The sequence below is a fragment of the Hippocampus comes genome, unplaced genomic scaffold (genome assembly GCF_001891065.2).
Source record: "Hippocampus comes isolate QL1 unplaced genomic scaffold, H_comes_QL1_v1.1 scaffold261, whole genome shotgun sequence".
In the NCBI taxonomy this organism is placed as follows: domain Eukaryota; kingdom Metazoa; phylum Chordata; class Actinopteri; order Syngnathiformes; family Syngnathidae; genus Hippocampus; species Hippocampus comes.
In genome coordinates this window covers 802589-814048 of record NW_017805824.1, presented here as the reverse complement: position 1 = coordinate 814048, position 11460 = coordinate 802589, and the positions used below count along the sequence as shown (strand labels likewise).

General features: G+C 42.3%; 1 protein-coding gene across 1 annotated transcript; it reads right to left on the bottom strand.

Annotated features, from left to right (window-relative positions):
• Nucleotides 1-6706: 6706 nt before the first annotated feature.
• Nucleotides 6707-10984, bottom strand: polr2m (RNA polymerase II subunit M). The gene is made up of 4 exons (XM_019886895.1): nucleotides 10642-10984; nucleotides 9427-9924; nucleotides 9114-9336; nucleotides 6707-7249 (listed from the first exon to the last, which is right to left on the bottom strand). The coding sequence occupies exons 1-4, from the start codon at nucleotides 10737-10739 to the stop codon at nucleotides 7106-7108; spliced, it is 963 nt and encodes a 320-aa protein (XP_019742454.1). The 5' UTR covers nucleotides 10740-10984; the 3' UTR covers nucleotides 6707-7105.
• Between the last annotated feature and the right edge of the window lie 476 nt (nucleotides 10985-11460).

Here is an 11460-nt window from a genome sequence, read left to right as displayed (position 1 = left end):
TTATGAGTCCTAAGTCCTGAACCGCAGAATGCAGTGAAGGGATGCTGACATTGCCAAGTGGTTTAATGGCAACGGGACTTCTGCAATATGTCTTTGGAGACAGTGAGAGCGTTATGAAGCGTGATCGTCACATTAGGTGACAGTTATACATATATCTGTCTTTGTTTCGCAAAGACAGCTTACATAACTTTCGAACTGTGCCAGTCGGGGCCGAGTTCCAGTTTGAAATATGTGCCTTTGAAGGGGACGAGTCAATCGTCAATCTTGTGGTCAGTTTGCTTCCTGTAATAGTCTTTGAAAACGCTGAAGATCTTGATGACTGTAAGTAGGCTTTGCCCAACGTGTAGTGCAGAAAATCATCCCACATTAAGACATAATTATTTCACATCATTAGAGATATCATCAGGTGCGCCACAATTTTTTCCCTGATGTTCATGCTTTGTAATTTTGCGAACAAAATAGCACCTAATCTTTTCCTACAATGCTTCATTAGATGGGAGAGTATCTGTCCCGAATTCCTCTCCAGCTCACTCCACAGGTTTTCAATGGGGTTGAGGTCTGGGGACTTGAGATGGCCATGCCAAGAGCTTAATTCTGTGTCTGGTGAATACTGTACATTCTTTGTACTGCCTGATGCACTGAATTTCTGTATTCTTTTTTTGTTGTTGTTGTTTTTTAGCAATCTGAAGAACTGAAGAACACATTTCAACAAGGTTCTGAGTTTCTGAACGGCAATGTTCAGAGTCTCGTTTTTCGAAAAACAACCACAAAAAAAACCCCCAAAACAAATCAAAACAAAATTTTTTTGACTGTTCCAACTTAGAAGAAAACCAACAAGAAAACCCACAAAATAGATGACGTTACGGTCACAAATGAAAACCCACAATAAAGTCATGCCACAATAAGTGAACCGCAAAGTAGCCTGGGAACACTGTATAGTGTGAATCTGGATAAATTCCTGGAGCACAGCTGATGTTTTCTCACGACACACAAAAGTACTGTAACCCAGTGATTGGGCATCACTAGTATAGAAAATGGATAAAGGATCAGACCTAAAGATTTTGTGGTGTGACAAAGTATTTCTTAGAGCGGCCATTGTGTCAAATTCCCTCAATGCTGCACAACTATTTGATCAATTTGATGACAGCTCCCATTTCATGAAACCAGATTTTTGGCAGGGCCGAGAAAATGAGCTGCAAAGATACACTACTGCCATCTAGTGTTTAACTGGCGCTACTACCAAACAAGCTTGAACATGAACATAACATGCAATGAGTCTGCTGCACGAATGACGAACCAAGGATTAGCCGTCACAGCTTTTTCCCATTTGTGGTCTATTTTGTGGCTTGTGAATTGTAAACATTGGTCCAAGGGAGAGGAAACACTCGATGTGCGTGGGGCATCGTTAACCTCGACCATCGCTTGATTTAGTAGACTTGTTGGAAGAATAATCCCAACAGTGTAAAAAAGAAAAAAAAAGAAAAAAGAACAGACTGTGCACATTGCACAATAATTACAAGCATGCGTTGTCTTCCTCGGACAGGGATGGGAGAGCAATGATCTTTGATGACCAATGTCACTGTAAATGCACGCAGAGAAACAAAAGACTTTTGGGGAGGACAGATGACGTCTTGCTGTTGTCGTTCACACAGTCGGGGCCTGTGGACGACATTTCCAAGTGTGAAACAAAGTGGGGCTCCGCAAATTGTCACACTTGACAAATTTAACACATGTAAAGTTAAATACACGCTCACACACAATGAATACAGCTGCCAAGCACGACTGAGGCTTTGAGGGGCTAAAACATTTGAGACGGCAGAAACATTTGTTCGAATGCTGCTTGCTGGTGTTTTAAACCCGCAATAGGAAGACAGATAACATCTGCTAAAGACCGTCTAACACGGTCCTTTCAACGTTAATTTCAAAGCGCCGGTCCTCCTTTTTTCCAGATTTAAGAGTGTGCACGCACATTAAATATCATATTTCACTTTACGACTCTAAAAGATCTATGAGATACTGCTTGGCTTTACTTTCATTTGCTTCTGCCATGTAGCCATGAAAATCGAGGGGCTTCTCTGGCAACCTGTACATAAATCACACTCAGGCCTGTTTGTAATTCAGACGAAACGCGTGTGATTGGTTTTACTAGATTGTAACGTTTGATTTTGCATCCTCTCTTTAGTTATGACTTCAATTAACGGAGCCAAGGAATTATACTGTTTCGCGTGTAATATTTTTTAAATGGTGCCAAATCACTACAAAGTCAACAGAACTCTGTCAAAATGCCAGGTTTTGAGATACATGTACTTTAAAAAAAAAATGACACCAAGCGAAATAATTTCATATTGCAGCATTATTGTGGTTAGTGCCACTCAATTACACATGCACAAATTTAAAAAATAAATAAAAATAATGGTTTCACGACAAAAAAAAACAACAACTTGAAGCTATTAAAAGGGGCCAGCCAGAGCCCAAACCTTCAAGCGTACTTCTGGGGTCCCATTTCAAATTATTGATGGAGAAAGGAACTCTTGTCAAGAAAAAAGAAAAACGAAAATAATATTGCAAAGTTCGGTGAATACCCGGTGCTCCCATTTTTGTGTCTAGTGTTGTATTTGTCAAAATAATCCCCCCTGGTTAATTTTATCGCGGGCACCATGGTAGGAATGGATGTGATGAGAAGTCATTGACCCACCAGTTGTTATTGAGTAATACACCGAATCGCTTGCCTATGGGCGTCATTTGTATTTTTTTTTCTTGCTAGGTTATCCTAATATACGAAGAAAAGAAAAAAAATGCTATGCAGGCCACGACCGAGCACGTCAGCGCTGCCTGCTTCCTCATCCGACATCGAGACGTCCCGGGATCTACCATTCAGACTTGGATATTTATTTAAACTGAAAGGATCTAACTTGGCCCGCACCAGCGTCGTCTGACACATGGAGCAAGACAGGCATCGTCTGTGACAAACTGACGGACCTTCTATCAGTAATGACGCTGGAAAATTGACAGAAAGACTCAGATCTGTCAGTAAAGCAGCGTTGAACCGAGGAGGCGGCCGGGCCAAGATGGCTGTCAAAGCCGCACGTCACGGCTCCGCCTCTTGCGGTCAATTATGGCTGTGCGCATTAGCTGTCATGGTGTCTCGACAAATAGGTTCCGTGAGCTATTATGAGCTTGCTTTAATACAACCAGTGTAACCAAAAAACGTGATTGGATGCAGTTTTCCTTTTGACCACCAAATGTACAATTTAAGCCAATTGAAAATGTGTTTGGTGACTGAAAGGGGAATAAGAGTTTTTTTTAAAAAAAGGCAAAATGTGCCATCACGATAGGCTCGTCTCCAACCAGAAACAATCGCTGAAGACAGTTAACATGAGTTTTGCGTACCACGAGTCACAATGTACACTTCCTTTTTTTCATTTTGCTTCAGCAACCATTTGGAGAGACATGAAGCCATCAGCGTTTTACAGTTTCGGCTTTGCAGTATTTCTAAACGTATCATTTCACTATTCCATCTGTTCAGTCCAGTTCAGCGCTCTAGATAGACTTTCTCTGGCTTTGCGCCCAACGCCTGCTGGAGTTGCTTGGGGTTTTCATTAGCGGTGGTAGCTGTGTGTTTGTCCTGAACAAATCCTGTTTTGAGCAACTTGCCATGCATAAAGCATGAACTGTTCTGTGTGTTGGAACAGTGTGATGGCCATTAAGCTTTTCAAACTGCAGTCCCGGACATAAAAACGACTTGCCAGGCAGCAATTTCGCAACACTGCCCCTATTTCAATTGCTTACAAAAACAGCGACGCCTAAGCTATCAAGTTCTGATGGCCTTGTGTCTATTCAAATGATAACTCAGAACGAAACGAAAAAAAGGAAGTGGATAGTGACTTTCGGGACACTGTGTCGTGTTTACAGGAAAGTGGTTCTATCTGGTTAGTTTGGGTGCAAAAAAGAAAGTTTCAAAAAAAGAAGTTAAGAGTCATTCCCATCAATGTGTTCTCTCTGAAGGCAATATATGCATGTCGTTTGTAAAACAAGTCACATGTTCATTATCACGAGCAATCTTCCTATCATCGTCATAGCTACACACATATGCGGAGTCAGAAGAACAATCCAAACAGTATTGTCTCCGATACAAAAGTCATCGCCAGCATCTGCTTGGAGTGAAAAATGTAGTGCATGAAAAATTGGACAATTCCTCAGTAAAAAGAAAAAAAAAAAACATGAGTGATAGAACTGATAAAAAAAAAGGGGGGGACAGCTTTACTTGACTCATGTCTTGTGCAATAGGTGGAGGGAAGGCTAGCACTGATGGAGATGCGCGGATTGGCTGGAACCCCAGCCGCACAAAACGGCTGCACACTACATTATTTCATCTACTTGTGTGCCCCCCCCAAAAAATGACAAGTGGAAAAATGTATGAGCTCAGACTCCGCAAACTGGCAGATATAATCCAATCATGGTGCCGAGGGCCCAACTCAATGCATACATCATACTTTATATCTAATTTAAGACTGAGCTGACTGCTCTTGATCATCACATTCCACTTCCCGCTCCAAAACATCAAATTATTTCTATTCCCGCGTGACGTGTAATTTCGGACGCGAGAGCTGGAGCAAATCACTTGCAGACTACTTCATGGGGTGCTTATGAATGTGAGACAAGGGGCCCGGGGACCTGACTAGAGGTATAAACAACCTCATCAGTGGACAACGTGAAAGCTTTGATAGAAAGTGTGTGAATAGTTCCCCTTTAACGACAAAAAAAAAAAAGTGCCCCATAATTGGGAACAGTCACCGAGGTGGGCTGTGATTAATTCCAGGCCAATGAGGATCCTCTGCGGAGCTCGTTTGTTATTGGACGTCATCCATACGGGCCACTCTGGAGCCTATCAGCAATCAGAAGGATGATTTCAGCAACATTTCCTAAAGGTTATCACGGGGCATCTTTAGACGTCACTCTGACCTGCGTGATCCCGCTCTTCGCGTCACGTTGTTTGAATTAACGTGGCGAGCGCTTTGAGTGCTGGATGAAGGATGATGGGAAAGGTACGGGCTGTAGCTGGCACGTCTTATCTCCCACGTATTAGCAAAGCCGAAAGACGCTATTTGCCATGTTGCCCGCCCACCGCGGCGGCCGCAGCCAGCAACAACACCGTTCAAATGCAGTCCAGATGTTTCAATATTTCACCCCCTCCTGGATTACCGTTCTCCAACGTGCCACTGATCTCTGCGTGATAACGCCGCACGTGATCTTACACAAGCGGCGCCCTCATCTGCAACACTTCACAGACGTATACCAACCCGCATATTTGCACTAAACAAACATTATAAAAAACGATATTTGAACAACAGTCAAATACATGATAGCAAACTCATGAGTCACTTGGCAAATAAAAACAAAAACAAAAAAAAAACCATAACATTCCGATATGGTATTTTTTTTACTCCGTTTCAGAAGAAATACAGTTTTTCTTATATCAGTTGCCACAATGAATTCTCCAGGTAGGCTGACCAACTATACGGCCAAATTGGGCAATCGGCAAAAAAATAAATAAAACCCAACAACAACAGTGACGCAATGCTGCACACCAGGCAACTGACCCTCACACATGTACCAAATCACTGCAATGAAAAACTGTGCCCCTGGTGTTCTTATTGGGTAACAATGTCGTGAAGCGGTCCGGCACAATGATCGACCGGTTAGCACGTCCACCTCGCAGTGCAGAGGTGCAGGGCTGGATTTCGGCTCTGGCCTTCTTGTGTGGCGTTTGCATGTTCTCCCCGTGCCTACATGGGTTTTTCTCTGAGTACTCCGGTTTCTTCCCACATTCCAAAAACATGCACAGCAGGCTCATGGGACACTCTAAAATTGTCACTCGGTGTGATTGTGAACACAAATTGTTGTTTGGCTATGTGAGCCCTACAACTGGCTGGCAACCAGTTCAGGGTGCAGCCCGCCTACAGTCCGACGACAGCTGGTATAGGCTTCAGCACGCCCGCGACCCTCGTGACACTATTTATCGATGAGTCATTGATTTATCGATGAGTCATTGATTTATTATTGTATGTATGCAAGTCAAGGAGAGCAGTTGGGGTTCACCGTTAGATGGGTTTCACACTAGTGGAGCAGCTTGAAAAGAGAAAATATGACTGCAACTCGACAGTCCAGAGAGAAAACATGTTGATTTAATACTGTAGTTATATCACAATTGGGATGGGCCAATTAGTGTCATGATATAAGTCAAGGTTTCATTAACCGCTAGTACTGTCTGTCACCAATAACTTTATTTATTTTTTGAGAGGACTTCAAAGTACGGCATAATATGATTGGCTACTTGCAGAGTTGAGTAAATGATCCGCCTCTTTGAGGTGAATTGTCTCCAATTAACTTTTTTTTCCCTTCCTCTTTCAGATGGGAGGGGTGAGCAGTTACGCACAGAAGAGAGATGAATGTGCACTGTCGTAAAAATAAATAAATCAGTACAGTAGGTGCCTGGCAGGTACTGGTTGGTGCTAAGGACAACATGAGTAGCCCAAAGATCTATTCTAAAAATAGCTTACCATTGTGATGGGAGGCTGTGACTTCGACAGTAGAATTAAAACAGAAGACTGTTAATATTTCTTTATTTAAACTTAAAATATTAAATGTCTCTTCTGCACTAAATATTCTAAAACCTTAAATAATAATAATAATACAGTAGATTGTGTTCAATGGAAAAAAGATGCTGGTTTTATTTTTCCAACAGTTCAAAAAAGGTCACTTCAGATAACACGATATTTTTGATCACGGTTATCATGCTATCAGAATCGGCCCTTGCCTATATCGCATACTGTGTTGTTGTGCCAGGAATTTCTGATGCTAAATAGTTAGATGCTTGTTTGAATACGCTGGAATGGAATTTCCATTACACTCGTGTTTATTTTAAATGTAGCACCGGATTTCAACAAGTTTGAATCCTTCAAAGTTCATCAGCGGACATTCATCAAGTCCATCTAGACATCATCGACTGTTCGCACCAGGCAACGCGTCCTCTCAAGAATGAATCCCCTTGGAGTAAAAGCCCTTTCGGAACAACCAGGTCTTCCTCCCATCTGACCGTGCCAGATCAGTCTTCTTCTGAGGAGGGCTGCGCTCCTTCATCATGAACCTCTCTGTAGGTTGCCATGGGGCCACCGTCAGGACTGTAGCTCCCCATGGACATCTTCAACCCCTCGGACAGTTTCTGTGCTGCCAGCTTGGCCTGCAGCTCCTGCCGTGAACCACAGCACATGGCTAAGCTCGACACACTAGGTTCAATGCACGGACCGAGGCTTGAGAAAAGGTCATGGACATGCAACATGGTCTGCAGGTTTTCATGATTAGGAGCACTGCTTTGTTCAACACAGAATGCAGTCTTTGTGGATGCAGGCTAAATGCTGCCCCCTAGATTTCCAACAAGGATATGACAGCTTCCAGCACACCCAAATGTTATTTAAATCACTTTCAATAAAAAACTAAATATATATATATGTATGTATGTATGTATGTATGTATGTATGTATGTATGTATGTATGTATATGTGCACACAAACACACACAATTAAAAATGAATATATTTAAAATACAAGAATTCAGTCCAAAAATCTTTTTACAAATCTCAATAGTGTTTTTGCTAAAAATAAATAAATAAATAAATAAAGCACTTATTTGCTCGTGCTTTTACCTTACGAGTTACAAGCCGGTAAACAGCAATGTACTTCAGAAATATTTGCAATGGCTATTTTTGAATACTACTTTTTTTTATTTTTTTTTTTATGTTCTTAAACTTCAACAAAATTGGATCATGACTTGGCGGCAACGCGAGTTCCATGGTGACAAGTTACAACAGCTGAGAACCACTGAGTTAGAGCATTAGTTCAAGTTGGAAGAAGCTCGTGATGGGTCAGTATCACAAACAAGAGTCTTTGGAGTGCTTGTCAAAATCACTCACTCGTCATGAAAATGTAGCAGAATGAAACTGAGGTCTTCCTGCATGTCGCTTAAAATGTGTTACCTTCCTTGTATACAATTTCTTTCATTGGATGTACAAGATGCTGGCATGTCCCGGTGCCACACACTGCTCTGCTCTTGACTACTACGGCATGTGTGAAGAGGTTTAATGAAAGCAAAGAAATACAAATTACATGAGTTTTACTGTCCACAAGAAGTTTTTTAATAAAACAAGTCATTTTGATCATGTATTATTTTATGATTATTAATGATCATGATAACTGATCAATTTGCATTTACCCCCCCCCCCCACACACACACACACACACTTTGAGCAATCCGGCTTTTAATGTGACGCGGTTTCATTTTGAATATTTACTGACGATCATCAAGACGTCAATAGATGTAGCCAACATCTTGTATGTGACAATGAAATCACCCAACACAGCACAGTGGACCAATAAAAGTGTCCCGACTCTATGCGCATACTGAATATTCATCAGCCATTTGCGGATGGAGCACGCATGCGGGCTGCATAAGAAATGTGCAAGTCTGCATGCATAACGTTAAGCGGCTGTGTAGGAGTGAATATAGAGGATATAGGCTAAAGTAAAGCAAAAATAAGTATCTTGACAAAAAGAGTGACTGAGAAAGGTTCTCGAACACCGCTGCGTAACTTGCTGCGTTTTGGGGGTGGGGGCGTCTACCAGTTTTTATGGTAAATAAAAGTTGTTTTTTTTTTTTTTTTTTTTTTTACAAAAGAGCACTCTTCTTGCCACAAGAGGCTACGCACACATTAATTGCCGTCACAGGCAGTTGATGCGTGCCATCAAACAAGAGACATTGCTGTTTGTCTTTCTGCCGCCAATAAACACGTTTAATCAAAAAATTCTGGTACTCAAAAAAATATATATATTGAAAAATTGATCTTAATCTTCTATTTTGGGTTCTTATTTTTAAATACGACTCCAGAGGTACCGCACCAGTCATGAAACTCACTCACAGGAAGGGACAGAGAGGCTGACTTCTCTTATGAGTCAATGTCAACATTTCATCTAAGTGTACCAGATGTTGAATTTTCATTTTGTTTTTTTGGTAAAGAAGAATGCAGAGAAAATGTGTGATGCCTGCAAGAATGGACTAACCTGTTGTTTCCTCGTCTGTGCTCTCAGGAGGTCAGCGGACTCCTGCAGAGACAGAAGCTGGGCCGGAGTGTGGTGGAGAGGAGGCAGCTTTGCGGCCGTGATGTCATCCAGGTGCTTTTTGTCAAGCTCCTTCCGGGCCTGCCTGGAGAGCGGAGACGAGCCTTCCGACAACTGGCCGGGTGATAAGGAGCCAGATGGAGAGTTGCCACCTCGAGATGGTAGCCTGGAAAAGTCACCAAAGGAAAACCAAGGTGATTGAATGACATTAGCAACGGTTGTATTGTTTCAATACTGATTCTTCGGATCTGCTTACTGGTTCGGTTTGAATTTTTGCCTTTCGGGTGTCATGGTGTTCTCTGTCCGTTCCAGGACGGTTACAACATGAGGCTTCTTTGGTGTCTGTTGCCTGAGAAAGTAATTGTCCGTTGCAATGGTTTGAACGGCATCCTTGCCTTGGTCACCAGCGCGAGTGGAGATTGTGACCCGTTCCAAGGCCTCTGCAAGGTCACTTTCTTTTGCTCCAATGGAGTTTGGAGAGGCCACGGGGGCGGCTGTCTCCATGGTTTCAGCAGTGTCTTCTTTCTCCTCCTCCACATGAACGCAGATGGGCGAGGCTTCAGTCTGTTGTGATGCGGTTGCTGCACTTTGACCAGTGAAGGCTCGCCGGTACTTGGACTGAAACTCTGCCCTGGCTGCTGACACCAAACTCTGATTCCGCTCCTCTTCATCACGGCGTTCAATGGCGAGGCGTATTCTTTCTGCAAAGTCCCTTAATCGCTGCCCCTTGTCAGAAAGAGACTCAATTAATCTCCTGCAAACAACAAAAACACAAACTTAATATTCAAAGCAATCATTTAGGATGCACATTGTTCTCTGGATATGGATCATGTTAATCTCCTTTGTTTTTTTCAATTTATTTTTTGTGAATGTATTGTCCCAGTTTGCTGGAATCATTTTGTTGCACAACAGGCTGCCAAGTGTGGCAACACCTGTCTGTTTTTAATTGAGAGGACAACCTGTTTTGTGTTTCTACAAACCAGTGTCACACCCCATTGTGGAACCATAATGTTCTACAGTATTTTCAGTTTAGGGAGATTTTACTGTCTGCATCAGAGTGATGACGTTCGGGGGTTTCAAACGCAGCCTTTTTGGGTGCCATTTGAATGTTCTCCCTGTGCTCGTGTGGGTTTTCTACAAGTATACCGTGTAGCTTCCTCCTACATTCCAAAAACGCATGTTAGGTACACCGAAGACTCTAAATTGTCCATAGGCGTGAATGTGAATAATTTGTCATCTATTCCCTGCCCTTGGCTGACCACCAGTATAGGGGCATGGTTGTTTGAGCAGTGCGTCAAACTGTTTTCATAGTGAGGACAAAGGGGATACCGGTACTGTACATGGAGCTGAGATGGCCATCAAGGATATCGAATAAATACTCCATATCCACGCAACTTTTCATAGTATTCTACTACGCCCAGTCTGACTGCCATCGTGTTCATTGATGTCAAGTGCACTTATTAGGTCTTACTTGTCAGCGAGTATGCTGTTCTGTCGCAGTAGTAGTTCCTGGAGCTGCTCTCTGCTCTGCTTGTTCAAGTCTCCCACCTGTCCCTGGCGCTCGGACATCCTGGCGAGCTAAACAAGCTTAGCCACAGCTGCTCGCAAACAGCGGGAACACGCCGCACACCTCACCGCGACATTCCTCGCGAAGCAAAGAGTCGTCCTTGAACCTGGAGGGGTTCCTAAGCCGTTGCGTGGGGGAGGAAACTAGATAACCCTCATATAAAGAGACAGGTTTATTTGGAATGGTGGGTACAACATTTCAAAGTGGTATTCTTCTTCTTGGGTGGAGGATCAGGGTTGATTCAATACGATTGTAGAGTGTGTTCGAGCGCCCTCTGCAGGTCAGAGGCAATGGACGGAAACCGCTTCCTCTTTCGTATTTTAAATTACCGTCTACAATATCTTTTAAAGACAGGAATGATATGCAGCACTGTCTCACAAACCAAACCTACCTGTAGTATCGCTGACAACATCTGACTGATATAACTGTTGTACTAGTCTGGATTGCAGAGAAGAGGGATGGGCAAATAAAATAAAATAAAATCTTTAGAGTAGGTCACAGTAAAAGAATCAATTTAACTCGAATTACTGTAGTTAAACCAATTAAGAAAATAGGTCAAACATTTTTAAATATGTTAAAATGTGTTTACGTAATATGAAAAATTAATTAGGTTTTGAATTAACCAATTATTTTAAACAATGAACTGGATTTTTAAATGTATACACATTGTAACATTTGTACATGACACATAATTCTGTTTCAGTGTTTACATTATATCGACTG

Bases quoted from the DNA above. Each gene is read 5' to 3' on its own strand.
- polr2m (XM_019886895.1), bottom strand. From the start codon at position 10,739: ATGTCCGAGCGCCAGGGACAGGTGGGAGACTTGAACAAGCAGAGCAGA. The intron at 9,925-10,641 runs GTAAGACCTAAT...TGTTGTTTGCAG, and splicing joins AACAGCATACTCGCTGACAA to GAGATTAATTGAGTCTCTTT. The intron at 7,250-9,113 runs GTTAGTCCATTC...GGTTCACGGCAG, and splicing joins CACAGACGAGGAAACAACAG to GAGCTGCAGGCCAAGCTGGC.